At 38.2% G+C, this 21,374-nt stretch overlaps 1 protein-coding gene across 2 annotated transcripts in view; it reads right to left on the bottom strand.

The window, feature by feature from the left end:
- CAMK4 (calcium/calmodulin dependent protein kinase IV) overlaps positions 1–21,374 on the bottom strand; it is a 311,152-nt gene that overhangs the window by 32,087 nt on the left and 257,691 nt on the right. For both annotated transcript variants that reach the window (XM_045034623.1, XM_003981193.6), the window contains one exon: positions 1,986–2,076. In XM_045034623.1, coding sequence (XP_044890558.1) covers positions 1,986–2,076 — 91 coding nt within the window. The remainder of the gene's footprint in view (positions 1–1,985; positions 2,077–21,374) is intronic.

Genomic DNA, 21,374 nt, shown 5'->3' with positions numbered 1-21,374 from the left:
TTTTTGTATTTGATGATGGATGGATAGGTAGAAGGGGACCCGTCACATGGGAGAGGGAACTAAAAAAATAAAATAAAATAAAATAAAATAAAATAAAATAAAATAAAATAAAATAAAATAAAATAATAATAATACCAATTCAAGTCTTGCTTTAAATTTGAGAAAAACATGACTCCCAAATACATTTTATGCTCTATAATCCCTAGTGTTTAGCAAATTACCTCTTTTTTTCTTGAAGTAATAGTTGCAATAGATACATTTTGTCTAATATTAATTCTGAGATTTATGAAACAGTAACTCTAAAGTATAATATAGTGATATAGAATTAGTAATCCCTTGGACAAAATCAAAATAAAAAATTAGGTTTTCACGAATGTCAAAGAAATTAACAGAAATATCAAAACATTTATTCTGCTTCAAAATAATGTCATTCTTTAGTGTATTTTATGGATAAGGATTTACTCTCATATGAGAGATATAACACTTTTTTTGGGCAAAAGTCCTTTTTATTTATTCCTCAGAATATTACCTAGATAAAACACTACCAAAGTGTTGCTACCATTATGGTCTGTTTGCTGGGCTACATCTCTCTCACTCAGGAAACATCAGGAAACCATTCAAGGCCACTCTTCAAGAGAGGCAGGTGCAGAATTGATGCCATTTTAGACTTCAAAGATAAACCCACATTTCCACGGAGGTGCTGATCCTTATCAGGGAAAGCAGCAGGAAGTCCTTCAGAAAGAAAGCCTCTCCTGTCTAAATTAGTATCTATCCATCCATTTAAAGAAATTTCTTTAAGGATAAAATCTTTGAAAGTGATGTCAAAGGAAATGGAAGTCTCCCCGCCGTTCACTGCCTTTCAGGAGTGATTATAAGAACAGGACGGCTGCCTAGCAGGCCTTTGGTATTTTTTTTCTTTGAGTTCTTGCATTCATAAAGCACATTATGTTGTCTGAGCTCTTCTATGATATGTATAACTTAATTTTCAAAGATGTTAACACTTCTAATGCAGTGAACTGATCAGATTAACATTACACAGGCCAGCACCAAAAGAGCAATGTCCTTCACAGGATTTAATGCAGATCTACTAAAGGAGGATTCATATAAAATAAATTTTATTATTATTATTTGCAAATGAAGATTTGCTTTGGAAAGTAGCATTTAACATATGTATATTTTTTTTCTAAAATGCTGATTTAAGGAACCCTTTGAACAGATGGGAGTTTCACAAAGTTCATCTTTGTAGTTCTTCAAAATGCTTACTGGTAGGAAAAACAAGGTTTCCAAAGTCAAATAAGGTTTGGGAAAAACCTCACAGTACACTAATTTAGATGTCAGTTTACACACTAGCATTTTTAAAGTTCTGGGAAGTCCTGCAAAAATAAAAAATCGTGTTTAAGTTGGCATTTCCTACCTTATTTGACCAACCTTAGCACTTCCACAAACAACTCCCGTTTCCCACAAAGGGAATTACAGTAGTTACCCCTGTTCACTCAGCTGAGGAACCAGTGTTCTGTGGAGTGCACTTTGGGAAATACAGATCTCAATTTTCTCTGTTCACATAAACAAGTGACTCAGACCCTAAATTCAAGAATATGCACTAAGCATTTTGTGTCAAAGTTCTTGAATATCTAAAATTAAGCTCCAACTGATTTGTGGAATAAACAGTAACAAAAGAAGAAGTGTTATGTTATCTGTGATTTTCTTCTGTATAAACTTATCTACAAAATACACCATCACCCCCTGGAGTCCCTGCCATTTCTACAAAATACGTTTCCTTTGTGTTCAGCACTGGAGCACCTCCTAGGCGCTGATTCCAGAAAGAACACAAACTTCCCAAATAATGCATTATTCCTTTACAGACACCAAATATTCAAGGAAATTAAATGGAGGCAAAACCGGATGGAGCAGTATTTAAAAATTCCATGAAATAAATTTCTTCTACTCTGGGAAAGGAGTCATGAGACATTAGGAAATGTCCTCACCGATTTTGAGTGGTGCATCTGGGGCTGGAGTTGCATAGAGAAGATTCTCTGGTTTGAGATCACGATGGACAATCCCATTTTCATGTAGGTACTAAATAGGGAAAATAATGAAGTAACATTACAGTAATTGTACTTAATGGTTCCAACATTCATGTTTAATCTTTTCAGAATTAGAATTATCTTTACTAAGTCATGTGATTCGACAACACACATATATGATGATTTTGAAAATAAACACCATAAAGGAAAACAAGTTTATACTATACATAATTCAAGAACAGCTGACAGTTACTTGAAAGTGAAATGAATTTTAAAGTGTATAAAACCAACTGCTAGAAATAAAATATTTACTCCTCAGAGAATATTAGTTGTAGCTCTCTTTATGCATATTACCATATCAATTCAAATCTAATTATTATTATAATAAGTCAAGGTTCTATGTATTGAAGTCTGTCTGGTTTATATCTGAAAAGCATAATTGTATGTGTCATCTCAGAAGCTCACAACCACAGCAAAGACTTACTAATTATTGCTTGAACAGACATTTAGATGTGAGTAATTATTATAGAAGACTATCCTTAATATGATAAATATTGCTTAAAGATGATGAATGCTCTGATAGGCTCTTCTGAGGATTAGTAAATCCAGCTATCAATATAGAGTGGTATATTGGAGACAACCTTAAATTAAAGATCACCTCTAGCAATTCCACTCATTTTATTATATTTTAAATTATTTCATAAATTATGTGTTATCACACATGTAACATACTCTCGCTGTGATTGTGGAGGTCTTACCTGGTCCTGCTTCCCCTGGTTTCAGATCCCTCTCCAAAAGTAATCACTCATCAGTTTGAAATGGTTTTAACTTTTTTCTATGAATTCACAAACATGAATGTATGTATGCAAGGAAATATCCCTGATTTTTCCATTTTCTTATATAAATGCATGATTAATATTAATTTTTATACTGCTTTTTTCACACAATATGTTTTTGAAACCTTTTCCACAAATCACTACAGCTTAATCTCTTTACCACTTGCTTGTATCCATTTCATTGGAAGTATCATAAGTTATTTTGCTAGTCCCTTTTTGATGGGCATTCAAGTTTTTAAAAATTATAAATAAGGCAATAATAAGCCTTCTATCCCTTGGATGTTTGGCTAGTTTTGCTGGTGTTTCTCTAGGACAGATACCTGGAAGCAGGTATGGTGGGGTCAAAAAGTAGATTTTAAATGTTAATAAATACTGCAAAATCATTCTCTGAAAAGACTCCATCAATATCTACTCACATCAACAGTGTAAATCTTTATGTTTTCCTGACATCTTCACCAAATCTGTATTTTTAACCTTTGCTGGGCTTCAGTGTAAATATTGTATCAGGTTTGGTTAAATTTGCCTTTCTCTGTTTACTGGTATAGTACATGCTTACTGGTTTTCCTCTTCTATGAACTGCCTGTTTATATCCTTTGCCCATTTTTCTGTTGGGTTGGGAGAAAAAGTTGCCAGTGAACTTCAGTATTTCTCCTTTCCTATCTTCTATGGGAAGGGAAGGAGCCTTCTCTCTTTGCAAGCCAGGTAACAGAAGGTGGATAGCTTCAAGGTCACAATTTGTGGTGCTTGACATGTCAGTGATTTGGGGAAACAGGAATTGATATCCAGCTCACTCATGAAAAAGAGATGGTTGGAGTAGGTGAGTGAGGAGAGAGGGCCCCAATGAAATTCAGCTACTCTCAAAGAATAGCTGAACACAGGTGCAGTTATCTCTTGAGGGTTCAATGTGGACTGTGCAGAAGGGAACCAGACATGAGTCTCCCTGAAGAATGTTTCCTGCTGGGGTGATGCCATCTCATTTCAGCATCACAGGAAGCAGAACATGGGGAAGGTGACAGCAGGCAGTTGAGGAACCAGTGACTCCTCAGAGCACCTGAGGTGAGAGAACTCCCCCGCAATGGGTCTCTGTAGAGCCATCAGTGGTGTCCCATAGGCATTGTAACCTGCCATCCCCGGAGATCACAGATGCCAGACCATAACTGTAGCAGTCTGGTGAGACCTTTCTTCACTGTCCTTCTCCTCTCCCTCTCCTGTCACCCTCACAGCAACTCTAGAAGGAGCACAATCAGTTGGTGGGTAAAAAGCAGGAGGAAGAGAAGAAACTAACAAATATTCCTATCCCCTATAGTTAGAAATTATAGATCTCTCATGTCCACGTTGGGGGAAGGAAGACATTTAAAAGTTGGATAAGTCTAAAATTTTAGTCTTTTCCTTATGCAAGAGTGCCTGGAAAAGCTATGGGAATAGCTTGAAATTTTATTCATGAAGGAGAGGAATGGGTTCAGAGTGGATCTGCCAGGACAATGGTGAGATAAAATAAAGTTGCTTTTGCTCATGTCTCACCAGGCTGAGCTCACTCCTTACAGTAGATAATGATCACATATAGACAATAATACCATACGTGCCCTATGCACGTCCTATACTCCAAGCACTATTACAAACACCTCGTACTTGCAAATCCTATAATGCTTGTTCTGCAAATAAGAAAACCGAGGCAGAGAGAGGCCAAGAGATGTGCTCAATGTCACAACTAGATGTGTGGAGCTGAGTGAGGTTCAGACGTAGGTGTCCGGAAGTGGAGGCCATAGCCTTGTCTATTATGTGACTCCCAAGCAGATGCTGGACTGTGTGGGGTGGGAATGAGAGGAAAATCACAAAGATGGAGAGGAGAGGAACATGATGGAAGGAGAGGGAAGGTAATGGCAGGGGAGGAGAAGTGAGAAGGCAGAGGGCCATGCTCAGCCTTGAGTGACACTCAGGGAAAACCCACGAGATCCCTGAGGAGGAAGATGCTGTATGTTGTATAAGCTGAGTTTGAGGGCAACAATACAAGTTTCTCATACAGTTGCTTTGGAACACACCTAAGAATTGCAGTTTGGGATCAAGAGAAAATATTGCTCTCCCACAGTCTAACCCAATTTAGAAGCTCCATTCCGTTGGGAAGAAAATGACAGTGAAGATAGCAACACAATAACAACAGCAAATGAGATAAACTTACAAGTATTGGTTTAGCAAAGTACTAATTATTTAAAGACGTTCACCAACTACTGTTCTGGCTTTCTAGAACAGAAATGGTAGTTTTGTGTTCTAAGTCCAAATTAACACGAAACAAAACAAAATGACACCATTTGGCACTTCATAAAGGAGAGCTAGACCAGATAACAGAAGAAAATTTTTAGAGAAAATAATAGACTTAGGAGCTATGCACCAACAGAAGAACAAATTTAAAGACAAAATAAAGCAATGAAATACTGAAGGTCATGATCCTGGCTTTTAAAAATATAGGCAGGGATTAATTACTATAAATTACTTGGTGCATAAAGATTATTAAAAGTCGAGATATAATCATGTACAAATGTTGTAGGAGTCATTTAAATGTATTCGACTGACAAAAATGGCAGGAATCATTATTTTATTTTTGCTTAGACCCACTGACTGCTTTTAACCAATAGTTAATACTTTTACCTTTTACATTATCTCTAGTCAGGAAGCCAAGCAAAAAAGAAAAGGTGGAGCATGATCTTTTGCCTTCCCCCCAAAAGATACAATTGTTAGAAGCAGCAGCAACCTTTTAGAACACCAGATCTCAAACCTTTTGGTCTCAGGACCCTGTTAGAGTAAAAACAATTATTGAGAACCTCAAAGAGCTTTTTGCTTATGTGAGTTATATCTAACATTAGTTACTATGTTAGTAGTTAAAACTGAGAAATTAAAAAAAATCCTAATTTATTAAAAAAAACCCAATAAACTAATGACACATGAACATAAACATTTTCTAATAAAAATAACTATTTTCTAAAACAAAAAATAGTGAGTGCTGTGCTATTGTCTTAAAATTTTACAAATTTCTTTAATTTCTGGTTTAATAGAAGATGGCTAGATTCTCTTATCTGCTTCTGCACTGTCTACTGCAAAATCACACATCATTCAGACTCTGGAATATTCCACTGTACTTTCGTAAGTGAAGAGAAATGTCTTCATATTATGACAACATACTTCTGACCTCACAGACCCTCTGAAAGGCAACTCAGGGACCCTCCAGGAATCCTCAGACTGTACTTTGAAAATTTCTGTCTCAGAGCATCTGAGGATATAAAAAGAGCAGTTTAAGGGCTGAATAATAATAGGCACGCTGCCCTTTATTTTTAAACGGGGTTTTAAATGAAATACACACTTCTAATCTCACCAAGCACTAATCTTATCTCGACACATCAAGATCACCGCACACGGAGAAGTGAAAAAGAAATTAAGGGGAAAAATGCCCCTCAAAATTGTGTACTCATGGGGAATTGTACAAAGACATTTTATGATATCATATTAATGATACAGAACTGATTAAAAAATATCTAATTATGGAGAAAGAGACCTTATCAAGAAGCTGCTGATCTTAGCTACTGATCATTTAAATCATGGGGATTCAATACAAACAGACAAAAGGATTAGAGAAATTGAGAAACTTGAGATAACTGGATATTCCAGAACAAACCAAGTGTTCAAAGTAATCATAATTAAAGTAAACCAAACACAAACGAGGAAACCTTGAAAACTAAACACCGTTTTGGAAGAAGACCTCTATAACCTAACAATTTAATGGACAGGAAATAATAAATCTGACAACAACTGTAGCATTTAACTACTGAATCATGACTAATTGTAACCTATTTTAATAAAGAAACTGGAAGAGCAGATAACTAGGTATGTATGAATTTACTTAAAACTTTAGGGAATAAAAAGAAGGAAAAGGAGGAAGGAAAGGAAGAGGCAGAGAAGCACAATTAATTTACTGGCTCAATTTTTAAAAAGTATATTATCTTTTTAGAAAAAAAAGCATAAAATGACAAATATTTTATACGCAGAGTAATTAAGATAGGCAACAGGTACGTTTTTAAGGATTAGGCAATGATGCATTTAATGCACTGGTACCAAGGGCATACCTTTGCTAAGTTCTGTTTCAGTATTATACTCTCAGTTTTGAGGAAGGGTTGATAAAAGAAACAAGCATAAGAAGGTTTTTGTGGCATTGTTTTTGAAATAATTATTGAAGAATAACACCATGAGAGGCACTTTGGGGCCGTATACCCCCAAACATGCTATTTATTAGCTGTGTGACCTGGAACAATCTGTCTACCCTTCACCTCCCGGTTTCCCTCTCTGTAGCACCCACTTTGAAGGTTGCACTGAGAATCAGAGGTTAGGCATGGAGACACGTAGCACGGAGTGGACATTCTGTTCTATAAATGGTAGCTGTTAGGAGCACCCTACCACTGTTGTTCCATGTCTCTTGTACAACAAATTACATCCGAAATCCTTTGAGATTTGGAAAACTTGCTCTTTCCTGAAGTACCAAAGAATACTTTAATGGGAAAATATTTGCTTTTTATTTCATCACATTTTCTTCTTCTGTTTTGGTGGCCCCAAACTCAATGTACAAGAGGTTTCAGTTACAATTACTAGCCTGGTTTAGAATATTTACTTCTCCCTCTCTCTTTTTTAAAATTCCCTTTTCCACTTTAATAGCTTTATTTTGTATGCCTTTTTCACTTAATTTGCCACAGCTCCTGTTCCCAAGAAGATGCAATGATAAATCACAGAGTAATAGAAGGTAATATATATTAGTCTTCTTCACCCTTGAAATAGGTCTAAGGGAAATACAGACTTAAGTTGCTGTATCTGTGTTCACAGTTTCTAAGAGCATTTAGAAGTCAGAAGTGAAACAAAGTATATGCCAATTAGGATTTGAAGCATTCTTACTATATCTGTTCTCCATTGTAACACAAAGAATTACTACGATAAATAGTATTTGTCACTGATAAAGAGGAGCATTTCACAGCCTGTTGTTTCCCTTATGCTCCATTCTCCTTCTCGGGGCTCTTCTTCAGGAGCCGTCCTTGGGTGCCCCTGGGTGCTGCTCAGGGTCCTCCTCCATACCACTCTCCCTACTCAGAGGCACTGCCCCATCACTACTGCCTTTTCTCCCACGTCTGCTATTCCCTCTTTTTTTGCTTTCATCATACACATACCTCCAGAATGAACAGTATCACCATCAAAAGGAAACAGGAAAAAGAAATCAACCATCACCTCCATGGTCTCTCAAATACACACATTCCCCTCCTGCTCTAGCTGCACTCAGCTATACCCTACTCTCCTCAGTCTCCACTCCCCATTTCCATTTTCTTCCCTCTCATTTTCTTTCAACACACTATTGTTTCATTTCTGACCTCATCAAACCTAACACACACTTTCTGACTCTTTATCTGACCTGTTTGGCCTCTGAGCACACGGACTTGTCTCTCACTTGGACTCTCATCGCCTGGGGCTCTTGCCACACTGGCCGCATGGTGCTCCTCACCTCTGCTCCCCCCCATCAGTCTCCTCCCCAGGCCCTCTGTCTCAAGACCTGCTCAGCACCCTTCTGCTTTTCCTTTGGTTTCCAGAGTTCAGCTCATCTAAAGCCACAAATAAAGGTATCACTTATCCAATGTGCCCCAAATCTCTATTGCCTTCCCCAACTTCTCTGTGGCTCTGATTTGAGAGAACTTTCTACTTCCCATTCCATTTGAATGTCTCACACATGTTTCAAGGTCAACACGTCCAAAATCAATTTAGTATTTACCCTAAATTTACTCCTGCTGTACCTGTATTTCCAAACCCAACGAATGACAGCATCCTTTTGATCAAGCCAGAAACCTGGGTTTACCTAACTTCTCCATCTCCTTTACCGACACGTCCAGTCCATGACCCATGACAGTAAGTAGCTCTCGCTCCTTAGTGCCTCATGTATTGGCCTCTTGTTCCTACTTATCCGCTCTTGCCTTCAGCCAGGCCACAAACATGGCTTCCCTCTTGATTACTCTGGTGACTAGCTTAATTACCAGCTCCCCAACTTCCACGGTTGTTCCCATGCAGCCCATGCTCCACACTGCCATGAAAATCATTTTTAAAAAGTGCAGTTTTGGTCACGTCATTCCCCTGCTTAAAATCTTCAGCATCTTTCCATCGCTTTGGTCATGCAGGGTAGCAACAACGTTGCATTTGATTTTGCATCTCTTGAGCAGGGACCAAAAACTCTCCAGGGGTCAGGAAGACACCCTAAAAGAGTGAAGGAAGTTGGCAGAGTGTAAAATAAAAGGAAGGCACTGGGAAGTCCTAGGGACTGCATCTGCCCCTGGAGAGCATGACTCCTTACAAGGAGAAGGCGACTCAGATTCAGCCAGGCAGGAATGCAGGCCCCATGTTGCTAGCTCTTTTGATTTTTAAAAAATGTTTTATTATTTATTTTTGAGAAAGAGACAGAGAAGAAGTGGGGGAGGGGCAGAGAGAGAGGGACACACAGAATCTGAAGCAGCTCCAGGCTCCGAGCTGTCAGCACAGAGCTTGACACGGGGCTCAAACTCATGGACTGTGAGATCACGACCTGAGCTGAAGTTGGATGCTTAACAGACTGGGCCACCCCGGTGTCCCTCGCTCTTCTGATTTTAAAGGATAGATAGAAATTCAGATTTTTTTTAATGTAAAATATTACAAATTTTAAATGTTGGCACTTAAGTTGAAAATTTTAAAAGCCTGTGCAGGGTACAAACAAAACACCCTGCAGTCTGTGATTCCTGCTTTGGAATTTAAAACAGGACTTGGCGCCCGGCAGATGCTCAATAAGCATTTGGGAAGTAAAAGTTTATGAATAAATAAACGAATTTTGTTTCTGACTCTGCTTTTTTTTTTTTTTAATTTTTTTTCAACGTTTTTTAATTTATTTTTGGGACAGAGAGAGACAGAGCATGAACAGGGGAGGGGCAGAGAGAGAGGGAGACACAGAATCGGAAACAGGCTCCAGGCTCTGAGCCATCAGCCCAGAGCCCGACGCGGGGCTCGAACTCACGGACCGCGAGATCATGACCTGGCTGAAGTCGGAGGCTTAACCGACTGCGCCACCCAGGCGCCCCTGACTCTGCTTCTTAAATTAGATATCTACTACTGTGCTTGTAGCCTTCTCTTCTGCTATAAACTCTTCCTGAGCTTGTCTGTCTATTCCTTTCCCTCCAGCTACTTTTTATAGCATCCCCAAAAGTACACATGTATGTAAAAAAATTGTGGGTAGGGTTATAATTAATTTTGGTTTTTCCTTTTTTTTTTAAATTTAAAAAAATTGTTTTAATGTTTGAGGGAGAGAGAGAGAAAGAGTGCAAGTAGGGGAGAAGCAGAGAGAGAGAGAGAGAGAGAGAGAGAGAGAGACATGGAATCCAAAGCAGGCTCCAGGTTCTGAGTGCAGAATCTGATGTGGGGCTCAAACTCACGAACTGTGAGATCATGACCTGAGCTGAAGTTGGACACTCAACTGACTGAGCCACCCAGATGCCCCTTTTTAAGTTTTTTTTTTTAAGTTTATTTATTTTGAGAGAGAAAGAGACCACAAGTGTGGAGGGGAAGAAAGAAAGAGAGAGAGAGAGAGAGAGAGAGAGAGAGAGAGAGAGAGAGAGAGAATCCTAAGCAGGTTCCTCACTGTCAGTGTGGAGCCTGATGTGCGGCTTGAACTCACGAACCATGAGATCATGACCTGAGCCTAAATCAATAGTTGGATGCTTAACCAACCGAGCCACCCAGGTGCCCCAATTTTAGTTTTTTATTATATGAAAGTTAACTATAAACATTATATATTACTTGGGTAATGAATTTTTAAAAACATAAATTTTATATAATTGCAGGCATTTCGTGTTGGCTTGTCCTGAATACCATGCATCTACTATGAATGATGTTCTCCGAATATGAATATGTACATTGAGATGGTAACTATGTCTGGTCTCATATGAACTAAACACATGATGCCATTAATATTGCTAGTAGTTTAAGACTGCAAAGACTATTCCATGATACTATCTAAAAAAGATGTTCTAATTCAAACTGTTGTTTTCTTAAGCTCCAGGCCCATATATTCACCTGCCCAGGTCTCATTTCCAGCTGGCTGTTTCACAGACACCTTAGGTTCAATACGTCCAAAACTGAACTGTTGAGCGTCTTCCAGCCCTGTTCTTTCCGTTCTTCCCACCTCAAAATGTGATGTCTCAATCAACTCAAGTGTTCAAGTCAGAAACTGTTTCTCTCTTCTCCCCCAGTAGCCTCCATCCAAGTCATAGTAGAGTGCTGTGAATTCTAATTCCAAAATGTCTCCAGAATCACTTTGCCTTTCTCCATGGCATTGCCATGAGCTTAGCTAGACCACCACAGTATTCCCTTAACCCTCTTTGATTTCCAACAGGCCCTACCTTCAATCTATTCTGCACACAGCAACATAGGTAATCAGGCCACTTCTTCTCCTTGGGAAGCTCTTCAATGGTTTCCCATTACTGTATCCTAGCTTTCAAGGCCTTGGTCACCTGGATCCAGCCTTCCCCTCCAGCCTCATATCCTGCTATTTCCCCCTTTCTTGCTCTGTTCTTCTCATACTGACTTTCTTTCAATTTCTCTCAAGCCCCATTCCCTCCCCTACCCCCATCTCAGCATCCCTTTCTGACTGCCCCCACTTTCTGGAATGCTTTTTTACATGTTTCTACCTGGCCAGCCCCCCACATCCTCAGGCCTCAACTATAATGGCAATTCTTCAGGGAGGCCGTATCTGTATTTCCAAACTAACATATGTGCCCACACTTATGTGCCTTCATGGATGCCTCCTACTTTTCTTTACAACATGCCTATTTCTTTGCAAGCTTTATGATTAGGATGCCTACCTCACTAGACTGAAAACCTAGGAAGACAAGGAAATTTGGATCTGGTTCCTCAGATATCTAGTTTCTTGCACAGTGCCAGGCACTAAATATGTACTCAAGAAATATTTTTGAATGATTGATAAACTCAATTTTCCTATAGACATGTATGTTGTTCTACTTTTGAGTCATTAACTTATAGATACTCAAAGAATGGTCATAATCTGCAAAGGATACTCATTTGCCATTATTAATCTTTGATAGAAGTTAAAATTTTGTGCCTACACTGTGGCAGTACATTTCCATAGCAACATCACTTTGATACATTTAAGTGAAATAAGGCATAGCATCTGTGCCATCTACACTGATTGGATAATAATACTTAGCCACCTCAAAGGTGCTATGAGATTTACAGCATCACTCTGGGAAAAGCCAAAACCCAATAAGAACATTTTAATTGTAAGATCAGGCAAAAGGGTGTCAACCTCATAATGACATCTTGAATACTTATATAGTTTTTGTTCTTCTAAGGTAGCATTGATAGTTATGGCTGAATTAATTTCTTTACATCCTTTGAAGTTGATCTGAATATCCAACACAACATATGCCTACTCAGGGGAGCTTGGGCAAAGACAGCTGAAAATTCATCTGTTAGTTTTCTCTTCAGTTTCCTTCATGTCTAAAACATTCAAAAACTGGACTTGTCAGTGTGAGAAAATGGAAGTGAATAGTGATTTGGCCAGCTGTAATGACACGTTAATGAACAGTGGGCAAGACAAAGTCATCTGTTTGTAAATGAAGGTGTCCTGCTGGGCCCTGCAGTGGTGCCCTTGAAGAGCACTGAGCCTGTGCTGTCCCTGTGGTAAGTGTCTCATGGGAGCATCTCTGCTTTAGATTTGGGGTGTGGCTTAGGAGTGTCTGGATAAAACAGAGATGGGAATTTTGGAGTAGCAATGTCGTGGAGAAAAGGGGCAGGATGCTGACAGAGAGGATAATTAGGAATGCCACTGGGTAGGGAAACCTGAGGTGTCAAGATTAGAACACTTGATAGGCAAAGAGGTCATGAAAACCCGTCATACTCCAGCTCTTGTTTCTGATTTTGGTATGAGTCTCCTCATGTGCAAAATCAGAGTGAGGGAACAGGGATACTTTCAACAGGCTGGAAGTTCATTTTCCTGTCTATTTATATATGTGCATGTTACGAAGTCTACTAAGTACACATTTACAAGAATGGTCTAGATAGTACTGGTGGCAAGTATAATTTTATCTATACTATCTTCCTTAGATTCAACCCCAAATCCAAAACATTCACTCTTCAATGAAACACTTATCATTGTTTTCAAGAGCAATTATTAAATGAAAGATTATCATTTTAAATTATGCATGCAAAAAATTAATGGAAAAAGTGATGTGTCCTGATTTAAACAGACAAGTCTCATGCTAAAAGAGTACAAAAATGAAATCTGAAGCAATGTACATGTAATCAACAAATAAATCAATAAATAAAAGGTTTTTGTATATAAGACTGGAGCAAGTGCATGCTGTGGGATAACTTTCCAAGGGGCTGTTGAGAATGCTTAGAAAGGGTAAGCATGTGATAATTTCATCCTCTTATTTCCAATGCATACAGCCAGATTTCAGGAGAGATGAGAATTAAGGAATGGAGGCTATGGAAAGGCTTGGCCAATTAAATGGAAGCTGTATTCAGGAGATGGTACGTAACTGGGGGAAAGGTCCAAAAATCATCTGGAGTTACAGAGAAAGAGGCAGCAAACACATTTCTGTAACGAGAAAGAAGAGATCAGGTTGGGGAACAAAAGAAACACAGGAGCTCCTGAACCTGTGTGCTCTGGTCCAGCAGAGGGAATAGAGTCTACAGAGAGGCTTGAATGAGCAGGACTGAGGATAAAGGTAGAAAGCACTCTATGCTCAGGCAAAGTGTTGAAATTCCTCACAAGGAAGAGGAAGCTGGAAATATTAGATGACTGTACTTCAGATTACATGCTTTATATGTTAATAAGTCAGGTGGATATTTGCAGGTATATTAGAGAAAGAAAGCTTTTGGATTAAGTAAAATGTACATCAAATATCAAAGATTTTCAAAGAGTAAAAATCTATGCATTTTTCTTGGAAAATATATCCACAGATGTATAAATGGCTCCTAAATCACATATGCATGAAAGTAGAATGTGGAATTAAAAAAAATAAAGAACCCCTAATATATCTTACCATTTGGTCTTTCAAAAAATGCAATCACCAAAAGCCGAAACTCTCTTTTAAACAGAAAAAGACAATACTGCCGCTCTGAATTCAGGGGGTGTCTAGACATGTAATTAAACTCTCTCTATGGTCCTAACAAAAACTGTGTCATTGTGTAATGAAAGCTACTGCATAGTAATTTAGTTTAATTACAGCTATGCTGTGTTCGATGGGCTGTGTGTGGCTAATTGATAATGTCTCAGGAGTTGGTAGGAGGAAGTTTGAATCTCTTTAAAAATCTAACAGGACAAAGAAGAGCCAGTCATTAAAAAAAGAAAACGGTATTCTGATCACAGCTCTCCTTTGCAAAGAAAAATTAAACGGCATGAATTTGCTCTTCTCCACTGCTCAGAAAATTCAGAATCAACACATAAAAATTTAAGTAAGAACTTCAGAGTGAATACTCTACCTTTGTGTCATATCTGCTCTGGAGACCTGCTGCTACCCTTGTGTTTACGCTTGACCTGTGACGCCTTCAGCATTGTCAACAGAATGTATGGGAAAAGCAGTAGGTGACTACCATCTCCCATGACCGGATCAACAGGCATGATTAGGACTGGCCAGCTGTGAGATCCATGTAAGCTTGATCTGTAGAGCATCCTAGGGCTGGAGGAATGCACCTGCAGCAAAGCAGCCAAGTGCTGGCGCTTCTTAGGCATTCCCATTTATTTCAGTCCTCTTTTCTCTCGGTAGTCTTGGTCAGTCATAATTCCACCTCCAAAATACATCCCACATCTACTCTTTCCATTTACCCTGTCACCACTGAGTACATAAGCCTTCATATTCTCTACCTGCACTATGAACATCTGTCTCCTAACCACCCCCACCCACATCCCTACACCTAGATCATCTTTCTGCAACACACGTTAACTCATTTCAATCCTCTAGTTTAAAAACAAAAACAACCCACTCTTAAGGGCTCCTCGTTGCCTATAAGTTAAAGTCTAGTATTTTCAGTATGAAAAAAAGGCCCTTCAAAATTTGCTCCCAATTTCTCACTGTGCATTATCCTGGGACATTCTTACCATGCACTGACTACACCCACAGCCTTACTTACTATTCCTAAATCATGCCATACATATTCCCACTTGGTTCCTAGGTAATAATAAGCTTTCATGTGCCAAACTGTATTTTTTAAAGATTCTTGCAACAATGTTACACATCCAAATGCTCTTCCAGAATGTTGCCACCTCCCATCTAGAGGTGGAGTCTAATTCTCCTTGAATCTGGTCTGTGACTTGTTGGAAACCAACAGAATGCAGTGGAAGTGAAGGTGTGTATCTTCTGAGGTTAGATCATAAAAATCAATGCAGTTTCTACCTTGTGCGCTAAATCCTTATTTTTAGATCCCTAAGCTGCCACACAAAAAGTCTTACAATCCTATGGCCGCATTGCTTTAAGAACATTGGGCAACACACAGAAGCCATGTATAGCTTTTCCAGTTGATAGTCCCTGCTGAGGTCCTGTGTGGCAGACATTTCAACTGCCAGACATGTGAGTGAAGACACCTGTAACTGATTCCTGTTTCCAGACATCAAACCACTAAACCTTTGAGTCTACCAGCCCAAACTCCAGACATTATGGAGCAGAGATAACTGTCATTCCCACCATGTCCTGTCTAAAGTCTTGACACAGAGAATATGTGAGTACAATAAAGTGGTTGTTTTAAGCTGGTATGTTTGGGGGTAATTTGTTAACGTGGCAATAGTACCTGGAACACTACTTCATAACCCAGATTATACACCATTTCCTCTGTGTGATTTCTCCCCAGCAAAGCAAATATCACTTTCTCTGCCTCTCCCAGTAGCATTTTTCTTCATATCCCTGTAATACTCTGATATAATTGTGTACTTGTCTATCAAAGTAATAGATAAATTCCTTGAGAGAATGGGTTATTTTATTCACCTTTGTACCCACAGACTCTAGGCAAAAGGTCTGGTTTGTTTTCGATAAATGTCTGTGAAAAAATGAATGAAAGAGTGAATGAATGAATGATCAGAATTATGGGCTGAACGAGGCTCTATGACAGGCCTCAACGAACAGACACAAAACCCCAGGGAACAGCTAGAACTCATTCTGAGGTTTACCACATACTGGCACTTATTTTTGTTAAACAAATGAAATGGTAAAACTATCAGGGCTGTGATAGGAAATCTCTCCTAATCCCTCTGGATTAGAATGTCCTATGTCCATCCCAATTCATAACCTTGTGTGGCTCTGTGTTCAAGAAACTTGGTGAACTCAACTCATCCTGCTCTTTGTTTAAGACAATATTAAACAATATAGCTGTCCTTGGAGAGCGTGCTGGAAAGTGAATAAAGCATAGATTGGTAAGTTCCATTTTATAGTGCATAACCAAGTCTACTCTGGTATTGTATGTATGCTAGTGATGAATTCTATTAGGTTGTGTATGACGAATAAAGGCCTTATTTTGCCTTCACTTTTGAAAGTTATTTTCACCAAGTTTAGAACACCAGGCTGCTTTTTTAAAATAATGCTTTGATGTCTCTTATTTGCATTCTTTCTCTTTTTTTAAGTTTATTTATTTTGAAAGAGAGAGAGAGTGAGAGAGCACATATGTACATGCCGGTAAGGAAGGCAGGGGGCAGAGAGAGAGGGAGAGAAAGAATCCCAAACAGACTCTGTGCTGTCAGCAAGGAGTCTGATGTGGGGTTTAATCCTACACACTGTGAGATCATGACCTGAGCAGAAACCAAGGGGTGGACACTTAACCGACTGAGTCAGCCAGGCGCCACTTAGTTGCATTATTTCTGATGAAAATTTAATGTCATCCTTTTCTTTCTTCTTCTGATATAATGTGTCTTTTCTCTGGATGCTTTTTATGGTATCTTATTTTAGTTCTAAGAATACTGAATATGCTGTGCCTTGGTATCACATTCTTCATGCTCCTTGTGCTTGAAATTTCTTAAGATTCTTGGATGTGTGGCTTTATAAGTTTCATTAAGTTTGGAATAATTTGCATATTATTTCTTTAAATATTCAATCCCCCATCATTCTTCAATGATTCCAGTTATATATATATATATATATATATATATATATATATATATATATATTCAAACATATATTTGAAGTTGTTCCAAAGCTTACTGATGTCATTTTTTCTTTGTGTTACACCTTGGATAATGCTATGTCTTAAAGTTCACTTTTAATTCTGAAATGTCTAATCTGCTGTTCATTCCATCCAGTAAACATTTTGTCACAGTTTTCACCTCCTGATGTTTGATTTTGGTCTTTTTTTTGAACACGTATTTTACATCCTCAGTCTTTCCTCTACCCTCTTGAATACATGGAACACAGTTACAGCAACTGTTTCAATGTCTCTATATACTATTTCTTTCACTTGTGTCATTTCTAAGGATATTCCTCTTGATTCATTTTTTCCACCTGCTTTCAGCCAGTCTCACTATGGATGTGCTTTTTGCATGCATTTCTCATAATTTTGACTGGGTGATAGACATTATGATTCTTAACTGGGTGCAGTTAAGTTACACTACTTGTAAACAGTGTGATCCTTTTGAGGCTTGCTTTTAAACTTTGTTAAATTCGTCTTCTCTATTGGAAACACAGACTCTTCTCAACCCTAAGTGTGCTGCAAGCATTGTTCCCTCTGCTCTGTGGTTCTTTCCCTGGCCTTCTCACATGCACGTGTGGATCAGTACTCTGCAGAAGACCTGGGGGGAGTAGTATCTGCAGCTTTCCAGAGATTCCTCTCAGAGCAGCTTTCTCCTCTAGGGCACTCTGCTCTGTGAACTCTGGTCTCCTTGACCTCTCAGACTCTATTCTGTCTCCTCAACCCAGGGAGATTTCGGGGTGGCTCTTGGTTTCTCCCTCCCTATATGGCAGCCTGGAAACTCTCTTCAGGTAATTGTGGGACTCATATTACTTGTGCTCCCTTTTTCAAGGATCACTGTCCTGGGCTGCCAGATATTCAATGTCTGGAAACCATGATGCAGAGTTTTTGGTTGTGTTTCAGAAAGAGTGTAAATTAGTCCCTTTTATTCCATCTTGGCCAGAAGCAGACAATGTCAACGTTATTCCAGACATTTGAAATGTTTTCTAAATAATATTCTATCCGATACCTAAAATTGGAATTATCCTCAGTATTTGAGACCATTTTGAACCTATTACTGCCACTCATAACTGCTACCAGTTAATGCAGTTAAAGCTGCTAGGGAAAGAAAGAATGACAACGGCAAGAAACTCTGCACTTAGTTTAATGTTGATCAAAATTTCTACGGTATTCATTTATAAGTTTCTGAGGTTTCATACTATAGTAAAGAAAAAATAGTTTCAGCTTGCTCCTTGGTTAGAAAGAATTTCTTCCCCTTTTGTGAGCACATAGGAGTGCTTGAGAGAAGTGCCAGATGTGAAGTTCAGCCAAAGTTGTAGAGATATAAAAGATAAAAATCATATTATGTTTAAGAGAGGCAATAGTGCTTGGCTTGGAGATAATCGTCTCAAAAATTCTTAAATCTACAAAATAGTTGAATCAATGTTTTAACCATTAAAGGCCATATTTCCTTCCAAGTAAAGATGATGTGCTTATTTATTATAGTCTACTTATGCAATGTTCAATTTATTATTTATAAATCTCTTAAGATTTATTGATAAAAAAATGAACATTTACCAAAATAGGAAAAAAATGCTAAATACATGAAAGGTATAATTATTATATATCATTAAAGCAACCTTCTTAAAGAGTTGATATGAGGAATTATATGGAAGGTTACTAATTTTTAAGTACTAGTATCAACAGTCCATTTAGTAATTAAAACGTTTCAGTGATGCTTCAGAAAATTATAAAGTAAATCAACTTTGCCTGTATATGGTGATTGTTCAGAGATTCTCTATGCTTTATGACAATTATAAAATCTCTTGATCTTTATAAAATGATCAAATGATCTATTGTGTTCTGTGGTATTTTATTTAAAGAATAGAAAATACAATTTTATCAAACTCTTGAGGGTTTCAATATGTTGAAGTTCCTTCTAAGCCTTAAGTGGCCTCAACTCATATATACTTAAAAAAAACATCAAGTGCCTTTCCAGGATATTAAGTCTTATTAAACAATGTTTCGGATTATAATAAATTTAAATAAGCAAGGTGTTTTACACACAAATTCTTTTAAAGCCCTCTCTGAAGGATTACTCTAAGAATCCTAGAGCCAGTTCAGACTTTAAGAGATTATTTAGGAATCTCAAACTCAAATACTTCTAAAGGAGGGTTGAATAATACGAGAGTGAAGTGCTCGGAACTCCCACTTGAACTTAAATATTTTTATTTAACAACTTTTCTATAGCACTTCCTATGTGACAGGCACTGTTCCAAGTAATTTACCACATATACCAATCCTATTATATCCTAGGTGTATCGTATTAATCCTATATATAATATTTTTATGTATAATTCCATTATCTCCATTTTACACATTAAGAACAGCCAAGTTAAATAACATGCTGAAGCTCATACAATTAGTAGCAGTTCTGGAATTTGAATTTAAATAGTCTGGCCTGGAGTCTGTGGTCTTACTCACTAGGCTGGAGAGCAGTGGCTTATGGTAAATGGAGACAGTATATCCTACCCCTAAAGCTCTTCACGATATTTGAAAGCATCAGGAGCTGCTATTTAAGCATCAGCCTGTAGTCATCAGTAGGCTCTGGAGCTGAGTATGCCAGTTAAGACCAGCCTGAATAATCAGCCCAGGAGTATTGCACTACATTTGTGCCCCCAAAAAACTGGCAAAAAAGGGCAACTACTTGTAAAGAGATACAATAATTAAATGGAAGTTGAACGTAGCTACAAAGAATTGAGTAAGTAGTCTTCTATCCAGTTTCTTACCACTGACTCACACTGGGGATGTTTCACTTTTGATGTTACCGTCATTCTGGGTATTGATTAAGTTATAAAGCTGCCTGCACCTGGAAGAGTTACATCTGTGGAGCTATTCTTATTCCCACCTACACTTGTCCTAAAAAGAATGGAATATGCATTTGCACATATTCTTAATTTATTTGAGACAGATTTAATTTTTTAATTATAGCATGTAAAGTGATTCTCATTATGTCAAACAAGTAGCTTTCAAGAACTGAATCCAAGAGTAAAAAAGCAGAAGCAAACCTAAGAGGTACACCTGCTGCAAAGCACCTGTGTCTTTTTTTAAAAATGTGAGTTTTTTCCTGCTATGTGATCTTTAAAGTGGATGTACCTTGCTTGCCTCGTTTCACTGCTAGCCCTTGACTTCTTGCCATGCTTAGGTCTCTGGTCATCAGTGTCTCTGGCTTTGGGTCCAACATAATTTATAGCATGGTACGGTAGGGGAAGGCAGACAGCAGAGGACCTAAGATAATAAACTCTGAAGTCATCTTTGATTTTGTGTTCCAGTCCTGACTCTGCCATGAGCCAGTTCTATGACCTTGGGAAAGTTACCTAATCTTTCTGAGTCTCAGTTTCTTTATCTGTGAAATTAATATAATTAGACAGCCTTATAGGTATGAAGATTAAGTAAACTGATGTACATGAAGTTTTTAGCTAAAGCTGGTCTACAGTAAGTACTTTTTTTTTTAAAAAAAATGCTTATTGATTTTTGACAGAGAGAGAGAGAGAGAGAGACAGAGACAGAGCATGAGGGCGGGGAGGGGCAGAGAGAGAGGGAGACAAAGAATCCAAGGCAGACTCCAGGCTCTGAGCTGTCAACACAGAGCCTGACATGGGGCTTGAACTCACAGACTGTGAGATCATGACCTGAGCCAAAGTTGGACGCTTCACCAGCTAAGCCACCCAGACACCCTAAAGCTTGGTCCACAGTCAGTAACACATGGTAGTGATGGCTGGTGTTACTACTATTAAGGTAGTCACACATGTGACTTGAGAGGAAGAATCTTCCTCTCAAGATTCTTCTTTCTGCTTTCTAGCAAAAGATAGCATAATCATTTAGCCTCTACCAAATGGCCTACTATATGCATAAACAGAAAGTATGAACATTGTGAATCAGTGTGTAATAGGGCTTTTTCTCAATGATATTCAACTTAAAATAAGGTGGCATTTCTGGAATTCTGCAGGATCCAGAGCCATTAAACCCTGAGCGTGGCTAAGTCTCTATAGCAATAACTTCACAGGCAAAAGCAGGAAGATAATTTAAAAGTTGGATACTGTAGTTTTGAATGAATTCAAACATTCAAAGGAGTATTTCAAAGGATAGATTACACAGATTGTCAGAACCTATGACACGTTCAATATATTATTCATGAAAAAATGTAAGTGCTTCCAGGTTAAAGTGTGAGGAGTAGAAGCCAAGACTAGAATGCAAAGTGTATGTGTGAGAAATTGTGTTTTTCAACATTATTTCTCCCTGTATCTAT

This window comes from Felis catus, chromosome A1, assembly GCF_018350175.1.
Source record: "Felis catus isolate Fca126 chromosome A1, F.catus_Fca126_mat1.0, whole genome shotgun sequence".
Classification (NCBI taxonomy): Eukaryota; Metazoa; Chordata; class Mammalia; order Carnivora; family Felidae; genus Felis; species Felis catus.
The sequence above is the reverse complement of the archived record's forward strand: the minus strand, read 5'-3'. Positions and strand labels throughout refer to the sequence as shown.